Raw genomic sequence first — 17,629 nt, forward strand, 5'->3', positions numbered from 1 at the left:
AAAAGACAAATTAATGGTATAATAATATAATAAGATGATAATGAATAAAATGTGATTAAAAAATACAAAGAAAATGATAAAATTTAAATGAAATATACCGTTTGTTAGATGATCATATGTATAAAATATTAAGTAAAATCCTAATTAGGATAAAAAAAATTAATCCGAATTTAAAATAATAGAAAAACGAATAAAATAATATAAAATATAAAAATATATTGTAAATTAAAACCAAAATGGTGATAAACAAATTAAAATTAATTAATTTGGAATATTTTCGAAAAGTTATTAAATCAAATCAAAAAATATATAAAATCGCCAATTTATATTTTAAAATGAGAGAAAAATCCGACACATTTATCTTTTAAATCTATTAAATCGAAGTCTCGTAATCACGGTCTCATAATAGATGATTCTATTTAAACTGAGTATTTATACACGATATAACATAATTTGGGAATTAGAAAAATATATCTTATATGCACGGTACGATTTTACCAAAAATCTTATATTTTCGTTCTTTTACGAAAATAAAAAAGCACCCCCATTGTGCTATTTCCTCGATTTTCCTACAAAATTCGGCCATTTATGCGATAGGCCCAATGAAAAATTCAATCCAATGGCCCAAGGAAGCCTAAATTCAACTATTTTTGTCTTTAATCTCTCTCTCCAACAAAGTACACAGTAGAGAGAGATGGCGCCGACTTCCTTGGTGCGTTACGGCCGTTGGATTTCCCGGTTCAAATTCCCATACTCTCCGGCCAAGTCATTTTCCTCTCCGTCGCCTTTCTCCTCCGCCGCCGGACTCCACAATGCCGATTCCACCTCTCCCGGCGGTCCACCACCTATACGAGTCTCGCTCACCGACACTGCTGGTCGCGGTGTTTTCGCCACTCGAAAGATCGGTGCCGGAGAACTCATACACACAGCCAAACCACTCGTCGCTCACCCTTCCCTGTTTTCTATCAACCATGTTTGCAATTTCTGCCTGCGGAATCTGCAGAGAAATGCTAACGTCGACTTCGATGCTCATCGTGCATCGTTCTGCAGTGAAGAGTGTGAACGACATTCCAAGGTATCAGTACAATCATATTCAATCACTTCAATATGTTTTCGGTTAGGTTAATATGTTTTAAAATTTGTTTGATTCTTAATCTGTTTTTCGTTAATTTTATTTCGTGAAACCACCAGCCGGTCTTACACGAATTAGTTTTCACCTGCGTGTTAAGGTGTGTGAATTGTCTGCGCGAACGCTTCGATTAAATCGTTTTTGTGAACTTATTTAAGACTAAATTGAACGTATAATTCTCTCTTTGCTGCCTTATTCGACGTTCGTTCGGGAGTTTTTGATTTTTGTCCAATGTCCGCCATGTGTATGTAGTTTTGCCTCTGAAAGAACCGATACCATTTATCAAATTGTCATTTCTTTTATATGCATTTGAAAAACTTTTAGGAATATCGAAATAAGAGAGTTTTTATATCAGAGAAAAAAAATATATAGTTTAAGAATGAACTTGATTTTTCCTAGTGGTTCTTTCCTTTGGATCCGAAGCCAAAGAGATGCATGTTGATTTTGGGAATTTTAGAATTAAACATCTAGCAGTTGGAGAGTTGTAAATCATCTCTGTCGTTTTATATTATCTACATCGTACATGGAGAGAAGTATATGAATTCAGCAATTTCATTTGAGAAAAATTTTAACTTGCCTCTTTGTAGTTAAATAATGTTGAAAATAGGGCTTTTAACCTAGGGACATTTATGTAATTGTGTAAGACCCCTAGGGTTTCCTACTGTCTATTTATCCCTTGTGTATTCCGTGTATCAGTTTTAAAACAAATAAGAAAAGTCTTTATATCGTAGTTTTTCTCCCTGTACTAGGGTTTTCACGTAATCTTGTTGTTCTTCTCTTTCCTATTCTTTATTTTTAACATGGTATCAGAGCGCGGTGACGAAACCCTAGCCATTATGGAAGAGAATCAACCTCAATCCTCTTTTGCTGATGGGTCTTCGAGTTTTGACATGAAAACGGCAATCCGAGTGTAAAAGAATGTTTTTAGGATGCCCTACCGGAATTAATTTATGCTGTCCAGTTGCAATCCTTGGAAAATCGCCATCAGTCGATCGGATCTCACCATGCAGAAACGAGTCAAAATCTGGTCACGATCGGAGCTGGAGCTAGCCGCGAAGAACAAATAAAGCTATCACGGTCATGGCAGAGTCGGCAGCCTCGGACGTGAAGAGCAGGCTGGCCGCGAGGAGCTGTTGACCTTCGATCAGAGCTATCAGGGCAACATCGGAAGCGAGGAGCAGAGGCATCGATCTGATCTGATTAGGGTTGGTATCGGTCTAGAGCAAACCGGGCCGGTCCGGGTTGAACCAAGGCAGACCAGCGATGGACAGAACCAGACCCGGTTTTTTGATTTTAGCTCCAACCCGAGATTCGCCCGACCCGAGAGTTCTTCAGCCCGTTTTTTTGTGCCAGCCGATCCTCTTTCAGCCAATCCAGCCCGACCCGGTGATCTGGTTTCCTTCACAACCCGACCTGATGGTCTTTCCACATCCAACAGCCGAGGTCTTGAGCAGCCCGAGCGACTAGCACCTGTTCCAATCACTTGTAGTTCAACTTGTTAACCAGACGATGCGAGACAACGGTTGGCTTACCTACAACAACAGATTTCTGATTTGGATACGATGTTCGGTGTAAATCCTCAACTGGTTTATTCAAAAAATTCGGTAAACTCATTACCTATTGTGTCTAACGTTTCCTACTTATCTAGTTCGATGGGTAATTCTGTAGGATTTATCGTCGGGAAAAAATTAAATGGCCAGAACTATTTCTCCTGGTCTCAATCAATCCGGATGACCTTGGAAGGGCGTCACAAGTTTGGATATTTGACAGGAGAAATTCCAAAGCTGGCCCCAGGTGATCCACAAGAACGAATTTGGAAAGGAGAAGATTCGTTGTTACGATCTGTTTTGGTGACCAGTATGGAACTCCAGATAGGAAGACCGCTATTATATGCTGCAACAGCCAAAGATATCTGGGAGGCGACGCAAGATCTATATTCTAAAAGACAGAATGCCTCTCGGCTATATACACTCCATAAACAGGTCCATGAATCCAAACAAGGGTTCATGGATGTTACCTCTTATTTTAACAAACTGTTAATGTTATGGAAGGAAATGGACTTGTGTAGAGAGATCGTCTGAAATTGTCCACAGGATGGGGCCCAATATTTGAAGATTGAGGAAGCAGATCGTGTTTATGTGTTTTTGGCTGGATTAAATCCAAAGTTTGATGGTGTTCATAGTCGGATCTTGGGCCAGCGCCCGATTCCTTCACTTCGAGAAGTCTGTTCTAAAATACGGCTGGAAGAAGATCGGTCGTGTGCCATGAATAATACCATTTCTACTACTGATGCAGTCGCCTTTGTCGCCAAGCCGTCCGGTACTGATGGTGATAAAAAACCTCCGCCTGTTTGTGAACATTGTAAGAAGCTTTGGCATACGAAGGACCAATGTTGGAAATTACACGGGAAGCCCCCAAATAGCAGGTGATGACAGTCTCATGACAAATCTAATACTAGTTGTGCCCTGGTAAGTGATTCAGTAGATGAACAAACTCAGAAGCAATCTTCTGGTGACGGTAAACACAGCTCGAGTACAGTCGGGGTGAGTGCAATTACACAGTCAGGTAATTTTCATTTTTTTGGCCTAATTAGTATAAATGATAAGAAACCATGGATTGTGGATTTAGGGGCTACTAATCACCTTACGAGTTCCTCAAAGTTATTTATGTCATATAATCCAAGTGCTGGTAATGAGCGTATTCGAATTGCAGACGGGTCTTTTGCCCCTGTTGCGGGAAAGGGCAATATCTCTCCGTTTAATGGTTTAATCCTACGTAATACCTTGCATGTGCCTAAAATATCATATAATTTGTTATCTGTCAGTAAAATAACAAGAGATTTGAAGTGAGGCGATTTTCTCACCAGATTCAGTTTTATTTCAGGATCTGAAATCGGGGATGACGATTGGCACTGTTCGGCACGATAGGGGACTATACTTCCTTTCTGACGAAGCTTCCTCTCGGAATGATTACTAATCTGGGTTTATGTCTTTAAATTTCTCTGTTTCTGAACATGATGTTATGTTATGGCATTTTCGCTTAGGACATCCGAATTTTCAATATATGAAATATTTATTTCCTCACTTATTTCGTAATGCTAGTACTTCTTCTTTTAATTGTGATGTATGTATTCGTGCCAAGCAACATCGTGTTTCTTTCCGTTCTCTGCCTTTTACAAACCCTCGAGTCCTTTTTCTCTTGTTCATAGTGATGTATGGTGGGGTCCCTCACCAGTTACTACTTCCACAGGAAAACGGTGGTTTGTCACGGTTATAGATGATCATACCATCTCACTTGGATTTTCCTTCTCACTGATAAATCTAAAGTGTCCTCTGTTTTCCAACAGTTTTATACAACTGTCGAAACTCAATTTAAAACAAAAATTGGGATTTTAAGAAGTGATAATGGGCGAGAATTCTTTAATGCCTCCTTCAGAGAATTTCTTGATTCTAAAGGGGTATTATCCACCAGAGTTCGTGTGCTTACACTCCACAACAAAATGGAGTAGCTGAGCGTAAAAATCGGCATCTGGTTGAAGTAGCCCGGTCTCTTATGTTATCCGCCACCCTTCCGTCATACCTCTAGGGAGATGCAGTTCTCACTGCCGCTCACCTCATTAATCGGATGCCCTCTCGTATTCTTAATCTTCATACTCCTTTAGAATTGTTTAAAGAGTCCTTTCCTACAACTCGGTTGATTTCTGATGTTTCTTTTCGGGTTTTTGGTTGTGTTGCTTTTGTTCACTCCCATGGTTCAAACCGCACAAAATTTATTCCTCATGCTCAGAAGTGTGTCTTTGTTGGATATCCACTCCATCAATGTGGATATAAGTGCTATCACCTGTCATCTCGAAAATACTATGTCTCCATGGATGTCACCTTTTTCGAGGATCAGTCGTTTTTCCCTATTAGTCATCTTCAGGGGGAGAACATAAATGAAGAGACTAACTAGTTGTCTTATGCTATTCCTTTAGAGTCAGCGTCCATTCAAACCTTGTCTAAACCTAGTCTTGAGCATGATAGTCTGGTCCTCCCTACCAATCAAGTTCCTTGGAAAACGTACTACAGGAAGAATCTCAGGAAGGAAGTAGTGTCGCCTGTTGAACCAGAACTGCTGGCTCCAGTGTAGGAGTCAGACCCACCATCAGGTCCAGGCACGTATATTCCTAATGATGTTGATTTATGTATGGAGAATGATGAAGGCAGGCACGACAAGGGGGAAGGGAGCAATAATACTAAAAGAATGATAGAAAGGGAAACTGCAGATGATGAAATGATTGAAGATGTAGAGGATGAAATGGTCCGTGCTAATGATGATGTGGAAGATACTACTGAAGTTTTTGATACACAGATAGTAAATCATGGTGAGAAGCCTGAAGAGGTGAAAGAATGTGATGCATCACTTGATCTTCCTATAGCCTTGAGGAAAGGTACCGTTCATGTACTAAATACCGTATGCATAGTTATATGACGTATAGTAATCTGACATCTGAGTTCAAGGCTTTTACTACTAGCTTGGACATTGAGGTGGTTCCAGATAACATAAGTGTTGCAATGAAAAAACCAGAATAGCGGTCTGCTGTTATGGAAGAAATAATTGCTCTGGAAAAGAATAAAACCTGGGAACTAGTGACTTTGCCTGAAGGGCACAAAACAGTGGGATGTAAATGGGTGTTTACTATAAAGTACAAGTCAGATGGGACGATTGACCGGTACAAGGCTAGACTCGTTGCAAGAGGCTTTACCCAAACATATGGAGTAGATTATTCTGAGACGTTTTCACCTGTGGCTAAACTAACACGATCCGAGTGCTTCTATCAGTAGCTGTGAATAAAAATTGGCCCCTACACCAACTTGATGTTAAAAATGCGTTTTTGAACGGGGAACTTGAGGAGGAAGTCTATATGAGTCCCCCTCCCGGGTTCGAGAGTCAATTTAAAAATAAAGTGCGTAGATTGAGGAAGTCACTATACGGATTGAAACAGTCTCCATGGGCCTAGTTTGACAGGTTCACGTCATTTGTGAAAGCACAGGGGTATGTTCAAGGACATTCCGATCACACTCTTTTTATAAAAAGATCAACATCAGGGAAGATAGCTGTTCTTATTGTTTATGTTGATGACATTGTTTTATCTGGGGATGATGATGTAGAGGTCACAAGACTAAAAATAGAGATGGCCAGAGAGTTTGAAATTAAAGACCTCAGGAAGCTAAGCTACTTTTTGGGAATGGAAGTGACTCGCTCAAAAGAGGGTATATCAGTTTCTCAACGAAAATATACTCTGGACTTGCTAAAAGAAACAGGTATGATTAGGTGTAAACCTGTTGACATGCCAGTAGAATACAATGCAAAACTCGGTGATAAGAATGATAGAATTCCTGTTAATAAAGAAAGGTATCAGCGGTTAGTTGGGAAGTTGATATACTTATCACACAAAACCAGATATTTCTTATGCAGTAAGTGTTGTGAGTCAGTTCATGCAAGCTCCTTGTGAGGATCATATGATAGCAGTTGAACGTATTCTTCGGTATTTGAAAGGAACTCTTGGTAAAGGCCTAATGTTCAGGAAAACCGATAAACGATCTGTTGAAGCTTACACTGATTCTGATTGGGCAGGGTCTGTTGTTGATAGAAGATCTATGTCTGGGTATTGTACGTTTGTCTGGGGAAATCTAGTCACCTGGAGAAGTAAAAAACAAGGAGTTGTTGCTAGAAGTAGTGCTGAGGCTGAATATCGGGCCATAAGTTTAGGGATTTGTGAAGAAATCTGGTTGAAGAAAGTATCAGATCTCTAGCAAGATAATGAGCCTCCAATGAAATTGTTTTGTGATAATAAAACTGCCATCAGTATTGCAAACAACTCAGTTCAACATGACAGAACTAAACACGTGGAGATAGACAAACACTACATTAAGGAGAGGTTGGACAGTGGAAACATATGCATCCCTTATATTCATTCAAACCAACAAGTTGCTGATGTACTTACAAAAGGGTTATTGAGACAAAATTTTAATTATTGTGTAAGCAAGTTGGGGCTTGTTGATATCTATGCTCCAACTTGAGAGGGAGTGTTGAAAATAGGGCTTTTAACCTAGGGGCATTTATGTAATTGTGTAAGACCCCTAGGGTTTCCTACTGTCTATTTATACAGTGTGTCCCTGTGTATTCAGTGTATCGGTTTTAAAACAAATAAGAAAAGTCTTTATATCGTGGTTTTTCTCCCTGTACTAGGGTTTCCACGTAATCTTGTTCTTCTCTTCCCTATTCTTTATTTTTAACAAATAATAAATACTATCTTGTCCTTGATATGAAGATCTTTCTAGGGAGGAACAGCCACCGTATTTTTCCTGTCTAGGCTTGGGTTGGATATGTTTCTTTATGTATATGATTTTCAATATTGATATTGAGCTTTGCTTGTATTCTCGTCACTACTGTTGGTGTAAAAGAAATGTAATTCTTCTGTTAGGTTTTCCACGATGTTGAAATGGAAGCAGATTGGTCAGACTACGACAATTATTGCAGGTTCCTTAAATTTTCGATCATTTATGTCACCAATTAATTGATGTTCCCCATTGTACATATATGCATTCAAAAATTGATGCCTTATTGTAGTTAGTGCAATTATGACTATAATTTGCAGTACTGAAGAGAAAGCAAAAGATTTTCTTGTCTCGGCTTGATGATGTGATTAGTTTGTGATATGGCCTATGCTTTATGGCTCCCCATTGTGCTTCACTAACAAGCCATCGACAGTATCTCTTTGGTATTAAGTTTTTTAGGCTTGATTTTTTAGTTATAGTGTTTAGTTGTCTGCTTTTTCTTTATTAAATAGGACGTCTTGTCCTTTTTCTACCCCTCTTGGGTAATTTTCTTTTGTCTTCTATTCTGTATTTTCACCTCTTTCTTTATTGAATGGACAAATAAGGAGTGCGTTAAGAAAAAATCTCAGTTCCGTGGATAAAGATATGCAATGTCCAGGGAAATGATTATTTCCGATGTGAACTCAATTCTTCATATGTCAATCTACTGTCATTAGTATTTTGTGGTGCACTCATGGAATAACTTTGTCATCAGTGTTTTTCTTTATCCCATTTTTATCTTATTCCCTTTTATTAACATTATTCTAGATTTTTGGGCAATAGAACACCTTATATAAACTGATACTGTTTTTAATCTACCAAGAAAAATTAACATGCAAAGGTAGCAAGCTGAACAAAATAATCCATTTACTGATAAACACGCACATGGCTTTCAATGTGCCCTCAACGTGAATGACTAGTTTGTAACTTTGTAGTGGTACATCTAACTTGTCAAGAAATTTGTGTTCGTGTCTTTGTCAAGGGAGCAAGGCTTAAAATATCCTCTTTTGGTGAAGCGATTGGCTTGTATGGTCATATCTGGAGCTATATCTTCTGGCCTTCTTGACATACTTCAACCTTCTCGTTTGTCTACTGATATGGTTTTGGAGGTAATATACTTCACATATTTTGATAATTTCATATTGGATGAGCTCATATGATGGATTACCCATTGGTCTGTATCCAGAAGACAGCTAAAAAATTTGCTGATATTACATTTGGGTTTAAGTTTGAATGGGTTTTATTACATGAAACTGGCAAAAAATATCACCTTAGAAGCGAGCAATTTCTGATCTTAGTCGGTGTACTCCTTCCTATTTCCTTAGATGTACTTTATTGTTTTAGTTCATTGAACTTTTCAGTTAAAATATCAATTCCTGATATTCTTCTGCGAGCTCGATTTTGGCGGAGGCTAAATTAACTTTACATTGAATGTTAAGTATGTATATATTTTGTTGGAGTTGGAAGGAAGACTGCAATAGTACCAAGTACATCAAAAATAGTCTTGGAAAAGCATAAGTAATCAAAAGAATAAAAATCTTCCTTCCACAGTGAAATAGTGAGGCTCCAATTGAAGCATTATGCTAAACCCGACCTCTCAAATTATTGCAAATTTATCTTCAAGCAAGTTTTGTTTCATTCCAACCAATTGTGTCACAAAGATGGCTACTGGTTAGCACTCCACATGTCATAGGTGATAAGGACAATGGACCCTCCAAATATCTCCACAATAGTATGATATTGTCCACTTTGGACATGAACTCTAGTGACTTTGATTTTGGTTTCACCCAAAAGACATTATACCATTGGAGATAGTTGTCCTCACTTTTATACTCATGATCTCTCCCTTATCTAGCAAGGTGGGAATTTGGTTGCATTCCCAACAATAGTCTTCCTTTCTCTTTTTTCTTTGTTTTCTTTTTTCTTTTTTCCCATTTCAATGAAAGTCTTGCTTTTTGTTTAAATTAAAAAAGTAGGTTTCTATATTTGTTTGAATTCTCTGTTACTATATGAATATAGTTTTATTCATCTGAAAACTTCAGTTGGAAGAAGGATACGGCTTGCTGAGAAAAGCCTTGGTCAACGCAAACATCACAGATGAACGGATGCTTTGTATCCTCCTATATGCTGGCAAAGATCTGTGACAATAATTCTTGTCATTCTATTCTTCCCGTTGTTGTTGACTTACATATTCCAAGTTTTAACTCGAGAATGGTACACTGGAGTTCTCGCACGAATTCGTATCAATGCCTTTCGGATCGAGTTAGCTGGAGGGTACGAAGATCTTCATTCTCTTGCAGCAGCCTGTGTTGAAGCTGAAGCTGCTGTTGGGAATGCTGTTTACATGCTACCGTCTTTCTATAATCATGATTGTGGTCAGTGCACCTTTTAACCTCTGCTTACGTGTTTGCATCATTTTCATCATTCCACATTTCCCCTCATGTTTTGTTCCTTTTTCCTAAGCATTTCTTTTTAATCAAAATATAAAATGTGTCGAATAGGAACTGTTGACATCCACTAAGTTCTTGTTTTGCTCGAGTAGTATGCTTTTAATTCATTGGTAAATGTTGATTACAGTTCAAAGTTAGTTAAGATACAAAATTATGTAATAGGACATGAGTAATGTATGTAAAACAGATCAGAAAATCTTAACTAGCTAAAGCTTGACTGATGCAGGAGGGAAGGCATTAGACCAAGTCCATGGCCGAACAAGGGAAAATTCATCCCTAGGTTTGGGAGAGAGCTCTCCAAAGTACACAAGTTCTTTATTCAAAAGAGATTTTAAAAGCTTTCTATTACAACCCTAAAGTGACTATTAGTAGCCTTACAAGGAAATAAGACAATTAACTAATTAATTCTAAAATACTATTTAAACACTAATTGATCTAAATTAACTACTAAACAAATATTAAATTCAAATATACTAATTATCTTATCATTTTCCTCATCATGAACTAATTTTAGTTGAAGTACAATATCATGAGGTTGTGTTTGTTGCAGATCCAAACACACACATTATATGGATAAACAATGCAAACGAGAGATTGAAGGCCCTCCGTGATGTTGATCCCGGTAAGTTAAAATGTAATCGAGGATAAAGTATTGTTAGGCCTCAATTATACACACTTATGTGAGAAAGAATAAGAGAGGGCAGGGGAGTGTGGTCATAGGGACCACCGGTTAGAATAGCATAAGTGAGAATTATGTGAATGTGTGTGTGGGAGAGGGGGTTGTGAATAGTGATAGGTTTATATTGGTTATTTAGCGTGGGGGAAGGGGGTTAGAGTTTAGCAAACCTTCTTGAGAGTGAGAGGTTGAGGGAGAACATATTGTCTGTGATTGTCTTCTAGAGTTCTTACATATATCGTACTATTTCTTTGAATAATAAGAATCGATACCTTTCTTATTGGTATCGGAGCTTCACACGGGGAAGATTAGGAAAAATGGCGCAAAAGAGAATGGAGGAGAAGATTGAAGTGGTAGATGAGGAGATCTCTGGAATTAGAGTCGAGATTCAGAAGCTATCAGTGATGGAAGAAACAATGAAATTGTTGGCAAAAAGCATTGAACAATTGAATGTTCAAGTCGATTTATAACAACAATCTTTGGAAGAAACGTGGAAGTTAGTGAATTTGCTAACAGAAGTTTCTCAATCAAGATCTACATCGTTGATGCCTTCGGGAATGGAGAGTTCTAGTGGAACTGTGAAAGCGAAAGACGCGGAAGGAGTGGCGATAGCGAAGTTGAATGAGATGTTAAGAACGGGAATTGGAGATATAAAAAACAAACGAAACAAGTTCAAAAAGGTCGAAATGCCAGTTTTCAATGGAACATAACCAAACGCCTAGTTATTTCGAGCAGAGCATTATTTTCAGATTCATAAGCTTACTGGAGCAGAGAAGATGATTATTGCTGTCGTGAGCTTCGAATCTGTGGCATTGGATTGGTATTGAGCAAAGGAGGAGTGTGAGATGTTTTTCGATTAGAAGAACTTGAAGATGTGACTACTTCAATGATTCTGATCTCCACGTCAAATTAAACAAGAATCCTTTATAGAAGAATATATAAATCTATTTGAAAGTTAGACCACCCTCTAAGCCAGCAGTGCTATGAGACCGTTCGGTTATCTATTTGATAAATTTGTAGTGCCACACCACATCTTACGAATGAAATATTAGAAAATAATTTTATGAATGGGCTGAATCCGTTGGTAAGGGCCGAGTTTGAATGTTGGGAACCGGTTGGGCTTGTGAATATGATGGAAGTGGCCCAATGTGTAGAAAGTAGAGATATTTTTCGTTCAGAGGTATCCCATGGGGGTTTCAATTAAAAAAAAGTGCAAAATATGAAGGAAAACCCTAAGGCGGTGAATACCGCGACAATGAAGGAAGTTGTTGAGATGCCAAAAGTTGTGCCGATCAGAATGATTACTCTTCGAAGAGTAACGGTGGCTGGAGTTTAGCGGGAAGGACCAACTAAACAGTTGTCAGATGCGGAATTTCAGTTTCGGAAGGAAAAAGGCTATGTTTTCATTGTGATGAACGTTATACTATTGGTCATTGTTGTAAAATCAAAGAACAACATGAGTTGAGGGTTTTGTTGGTGCAAGTTAATGTGGAGGATTTAGAAATTTTCGAAGATGCGAAAGAGGAGCTTGCGTCGGTTGAACTCCAGGTAGTGAATGTTGAGAACATGTGGAGTTGTTGATGAATTCTGTGGTATGCTTATCTAATTTGGGAACGATGAAAGTAAGGGGAGAAGTTTCGAATCATAGTGTGGTGGTGTTAATTGATTGTGGTGCTACTCATAATTTCTTGGCTCAAAGTATGGTGGAAGAATTGAAGTTGAAAATCAATGATATTGCTCATTATGGTGTGATTTTGGGATCAAGAACTGTAGCCAAAGGGAAAGGAGTTTGTACGGGAGTTCAGTTGAAGATCGGAAGGTTCATGATTGTTGATGAATTTCTGCCTCGGAGTTAGGAGGAGTGGACATGATATTGGGAATGCAGTGGCTTCATACGTTGGGGGTGACAGAGATAGATTGGAGAACTTTAACCATGAAGTTTGTGCAAGGTAATAAGACGATTGTTTTGAAAGGTGATCCGAGCCTGAAGAAAATGCAGGTCAGTTTGAGAAGGATGATAAAAACTTAGGATGGAGGAGATCAAGGATTTTTAATAGAGTGTTGAGCAATGGAGAAGACAAAAACTCTGGTAGCATTTTATGGAATTGATGATATTTTTTACTCGACTGAGACTTTAACTGAAGTTATTTTGAAATATGATGATGTCTTTCAGTAGACTGAAGATTTATCTCCACGAAGTGGAGTTGATCATCACATTCATATGAAAACCGAGAGTTGGACCAATAAATGTGAGACTATATCGCTATGCACATAATCAGAAGAGTGAAATGGAAAAGTTAATGGCGGAAATGTTAACTTCAGGTACTATTCAACCCAGTTCTAGTCCTTATTCAAGCCTGGAACTCTTAATGAAAAAGAAGGATAGAGGTTGGAGGTTTGGTGTTGACTAGTGAGCTTTAAATAATGTGACTGTTCCTGATAAGTTTCCGATACATGTTATTGAAGAGTTATTTGACGAGTCAAATGGGGCTGTTTGGTTTTCTAAGATTTATTTGAAGTCTAGATATCATCAAATTCGGATGAATCCAACCGAGGGTGGAAAAAATTGTGTTTCGCACACATGAAGGGTATTATGAATTTTTTATCATGCTTTTTGGTTTAATGAATGCACCATCTACTTTCCAGCCGTTAATGAATAAGGTATTTAAGCCTTAGTTGAGGAGCCCCTACTTGTATTCGGGAAGTGGGAATTTTTGGACTTCACCAGATATTATAGGCGTTTTGTGTAGAATTGTGGAAGTTTAGCTGCCCCATTAACTCACTTGTTGAAAAGGGGGGCTTATGGATGGACCAAGGCTACTAAAAAAGCTCTTGATAAGCTAAAAAATGCTATGGTAACCCTTCCTGTGCTTTCTTTACCAGATTTTAGTAAGCCTTTTGAGATAGAAATTGATGCTTCTGTTTTGGTCTCAGAGCCATGTTAATGCAACAAAGAAGGCCTATTGCTTATTTTAGCCATACTTTATCCACCAGAGATCGTAGTAAGCCAGTTTATGAAAAAGAGTTGATGGTTGTGGTTATGGCAGTACAGAGGTGGAGACCAATACTTCTTGGTACAGAAGTTTGTGGTTGTCACTAATCAGCGAGCTCTTAAGTATTTGTTAGAGCAACGAGTTGTGCAACCTCAACATCAAAAGTGGTTGTCCAAGTTGCTTGGCTATGATTTCGAAGTGGTCTACAGCTGGGGGTGGAAAACAAGGCGGCCGATGCTTTGTTTCATAGACCAGAGGGTGTGGAATTGGCTAATTTGTCCGTTTCTACATTGCTGGATGTGGAGGTGATCAAGGAGGAAGTGAGTAATGATTCTAAATTACAAGCTGTGGTGCAGAAGTTGCTCTTTGATGAAGACAGTGTTCCTAATTTCTCTTCACAACAAGGGATGCTGAAACTCAGGGGAAGGCTAGTGCTTTCTAAAACGTCTACTTTGCTGCCTACCATTTTGCATACATATCATGATTCTGACTTTTGGGGGCATTCTAGTTTTCTGCAAACTTATAAAAGATTGATGGAGGAGTTGTTTTGGGAAGGGATGAAAAATGATGTGAAGAAGTATGTTGAGGAATGTCCGGTTTGTCAGAAGAATAAAGCATTAGCAGTATCTCCGGTTAGGTTGTTGTTGCCATTGGGTATTCCAGATGCCATTTGGGAGGATATATCCATGGACTTCATTGACGGTCTTCCTAAGTCGCAAGGTTTTGATGTTATCTTTGTGGTGGTTGATCGATTGTCTAAATATAGCCATTTTATTGGGCTGAAGCATCCATATTCGGCTAAGGTGTAGCAGAAGTGTTTGTTAAGGAGGTAGTTCATTTACATGGTTATTCCAAGTCCATTGTTTCTGACAGGGATAAGGTCTTTTTGTGCAATTTTTGGCAAGAATTGTTTCGGGTAGCTGGAACTCAATTGAATTGTAATATAGCTTATCATCCACAGTCCGATGGACTGATGGAGGTTGTAAATAAAAGTGTGGAGGCTTACGTACGCTGTTTTTGTGGTGACTGGCCTAAACAATGATATTCTTGGTTCATTGAGTGGAGCACTAGTACAATACAATGTTCCATATTTCCATTGGGATTACTCTGTTTCAGGCAGTGTATGGTCGTCAACCTCCAGAACTGATCTAGTGATCAGTCTACTTCTAATTCCAACTTGGATCAGCAATTACGAGAAAGGGATGTGATGTTGAGGGTGCTGAAAGATCATTTAGCAACAACTCAAGAACACATGAATTTTTTTTTATCAGAAGAAAAGTTGAGTTTGTTGTCGGTGATTTGGTTTTACTTGAAGCTTCGTCCTTATCGACAATCTTCTGTGATCTAGTGAAGAAATGAAAAACCTCCCAAGTACTTTGGACCTTATCAAATTGAAGTTCGTGTAGGAATTCTAGCATATCGTTTGTCATTGCCAGCTGGGGCAACCATTCATCTCGTGTTTCATGTCTCTCGATTAAAGGAAGCATTGGGGCCTCAGAAAGAGACAGTCTGATGTTCCAAAGTTTTCTGATAGGATGGAATGGCTTATTAAGTCAAAGGAGGTTTTTGGATATCGAAAAAACCCTTCTACATGAGGCGACATGGGAGATAATTGATTAATTTCAACAGCAGTTGCCTGATTTCGCCTCAAGGACAAGGTGATTTTAGAGCCAAGAAGTAATGTTAGGCCTCAAATAATACACACTTATGTGAGAAAGAATGAGAGAAGGCAGGGGAGTGTGGTTGTGTGGCCACTGGCTAGAATAGTTGAAGTGAGAATTATGTGAATGTGGGGGACCACGGGGTAGGATGAATGGTGATAGGTTTATATTGGTTGTTTAGCATGGGGGAAGGGGGGTTGGAGTTTAGCAAACCTTCTCGAGAGTGAGAGGTTGGGGGAGAACAAATCGTTTGTGATTGTGTTCTAGAGTTCTTACATATAGTGTACTGTTTCTTTGAATAATAAGAATCGATACCTTTTATAAAGCAATTGTAGATTTTTAGCATTTATAAGAATCCAATTTGTTTAGAGAAATCTTGTATTTGTGGACAACAAAAAAATATTTAGTATGCTTTTTGGTTTGTTATCAAATCTCTATAACCATGGTTGGATAAGCTCTTTTCATATCACAAGTAACTACAACTCTAGTTAGTGCAATGACAGATGAAGAGCTTCGGATTTGTTATATTGATGCAAGTATGGACTACGACGCTCGGCGAACTCTGCTGCACCAAGGGTTTGGTTTTATATGCAACTGTGCACGGTGTTCGTCCGGTGATTGAGATTATCCACATATTCTCATATTGAACGCTCACTTGAAACAAACTTGTTGACCCTTATTTGAGTTTTTGTTATGCCTTTGGCTTCTCCTGATGGCCTATGGGAAGAAAGGCCAAAGCCTGGCTTGATTGAACCAATATCTGAAACTTGTGAACATTTTTGGGATATGAATAGGACTTTGAGGAAGAGATATTCTCTCCAATAATTCTCATTGATTTTATGTCAAGATTAAAAGGAGTGTTCAACAAATACTTCATTTTTGGTTTTTCTGTAGACATACAATGGGCAGTTTTAGATTGTGTTTATTTCATATTTTATACTTCACTGTAGTTAAGTATTCAGCAGGAAATGTTTAATTCTGAATTTTTTGTTCAGGTCCGTTTACTTCATACAAACAGATTTTTTTTTAAAAAAAATTATAAATAAATAAATTATCAAGAGGTGTTAAAAAAATCTAATGATTCGAAAAAACTGATTAACTTAATTTAGCCCATGCGATTTGAGTTGGACTGAGTTCGAATAAATGAAAACTGTTGAGTTCAAATAAATGAAAACTTTTATCTCGTTTGGATTAGTTCATGTGTTCACCTAAATAATCAAAATCAAATATTTCATATATAAAATTGAATGAAAACTTTTAAGTACATTGGGAAAAAAAATTTTATTATATAAATTGAAATTGAGCTTTTAGTTCAATATATAAAAATAAAATCGAATTTTTACATATTAACATTTATTCTTTTTAGAATGAACATTTAAATAGATGATTCAAGTAACCCGAACTAATCCAACCCAAATATTTCTTGATTATTTTGGGTTCATTTTGTAATAAGAGTTATTTGAGTTGAAAAAATTTATAACCCAAACATTTTGGTTGGGTTTAAAAAGTCCTTAAACCCAATCCGACTCATAAACACCTCTACTCTTTCATAGCAGGAATGTAATCAACTAGTGGGATCTAACACTATTATGCCAATTCTTCTCTATAACTCTCTCATCTATTAATTATATCCTCATTTTCTCAATTTTCTCTCTTTTTTTTTTTTTTTGAAATCCAAACACTTCCCACACATTTTTTCCACAAAACACAACTATTTTAGAAGATTAATTCTTAAAATAAGCCCATGTAGAACCACATCAAATTCAGTAATCCCCAAGTTGACCAACACCCATACACACAAAAAAAACAAAAAAAACAAAAAAAAACAAAACAAAACAAAAAAAAAAACGACCAAAATTAGTTGTTCCCTTTTTCTTCAAGAAAAAAAAAACTTTTTTTAGCAACCATTGCAATGGTAGAGAGTTGAACCTTGGAACACATGTCAACATCACTTAAACATTGCATGACTAAATACATCCATTATTAAGTAAAACAAAAAAAGGAATACCAAAAACATGTCCTACTGTCGAGTGCAAGGCATTTCTTTATTTTATTACCTACGAAAAAACCGAGGTTCATTTGAAATTGTAAAAAATAATTGTAAAAGAATATTGTATTTTTTTTCTACTTCTTAAAATTAAGCCTATAAACAATTCTTCCACCTCTAATTTCGTTCTCTAATTTCTTCTTTTATTATTTACTTTTCATTCATGATTTAAAAAAAAATCATGCTAAATCTTAGGAGCCAAAAAAATGCTTTCAAAAAGTTATTTTTAGTTTTAAAATTAAATGTGTAGACTTATTATAAGAAATGTAAATAAAATAGACTTAATTTTCAAAAACAAAAATAAAAAATCAAAT

At 37.4% G+C, this 17,629-nt stretch overlaps 1 protein-coding gene across 4 annotated transcripts; it reads left to right on the forward strand.

Annotated features, from left to right (window-relative positions):
• The first annotated feature begins 564 nt into the window (after window positions 1–564).
• LOC120090467 (histone-lysine N-methyltransferase ATXR4) lies at window positions 565–16,165 on the forward strand. Of its 4 annotated transcripts, none has more exons than XM_039048155.1 (8): window positions 565–1,075; window positions 7,596–7,651; window positions 8,471–8,597; window positions 9,531–9,600; window positions 9,687–9,863; window positions 10,165–10,240; window positions 10,489–10,560; window positions 15,761–15,886. In XM_039048155.1, exons 1-7 carry the CDS (start codon window positions 695–697, stop codon window positions 10,547–10,549), a joined length of 948 nt encoding a protein of 315 aa, XP_038904083.1. In that variant the 5' UTR covers window positions 565–694; the 3' UTR covers window positions 10,550–10,560; window positions 15,761–15,886. The 4 variants fall into 4 exon arrangements, with proteins under 4 accessions (XP_038904083.1, XP_038904082.1, XP_038904084.1 ...); XM_039048154.1 differs by having other exon boundaries at window positions 567–1,075; window positions 15,772–16,165; XM_039048156.1 differs by lacking the exon at window positions 10,165–10,240 and having other exon boundaries at window positions 580–1,075; window positions 15,761–15,878.
• Window positions 16,166–17,629: the final 1,464 nt, after the last annotated feature.

This window comes from Benincasa hispida, chromosome 11, assembly GCF_009727055.1.
Source record: "Benincasa hispida cultivar B227 chromosome 11, ASM972705v1, whole genome shotgun sequence".
Classification (NCBI taxonomy): Eukaryota; Viridiplantae; Streptophyta; class Magnoliopsida; order Cucurbitales; family Cucurbitaceae; genus Benincasa; species Benincasa hispida.

Bases quoted from the DNA above. Each gene is read 5' to 3' on its own strand.
- LOC120090467 (XM_039048153.1), top strand. From the start codon at position 695: ATGGCGCCGACTTCCTTGGTGCGTTACGGCCGTTGGATTTCCCGGTTC. The intron at 7,652-8,470 runs GTTCCTTAAATT...GTCTTTGTCAAG, and splicing joins GACTACGACAATTATTGCAG to GGAGCAAGGCTTAAAATATC. The intron at 8,598-9,530 runs GTAATATACTTC...TGAAAACTTCAG, and splicing joins CTACTGATATGGTTTTGGAG to TTGGAAGAAGGATACGGCTT.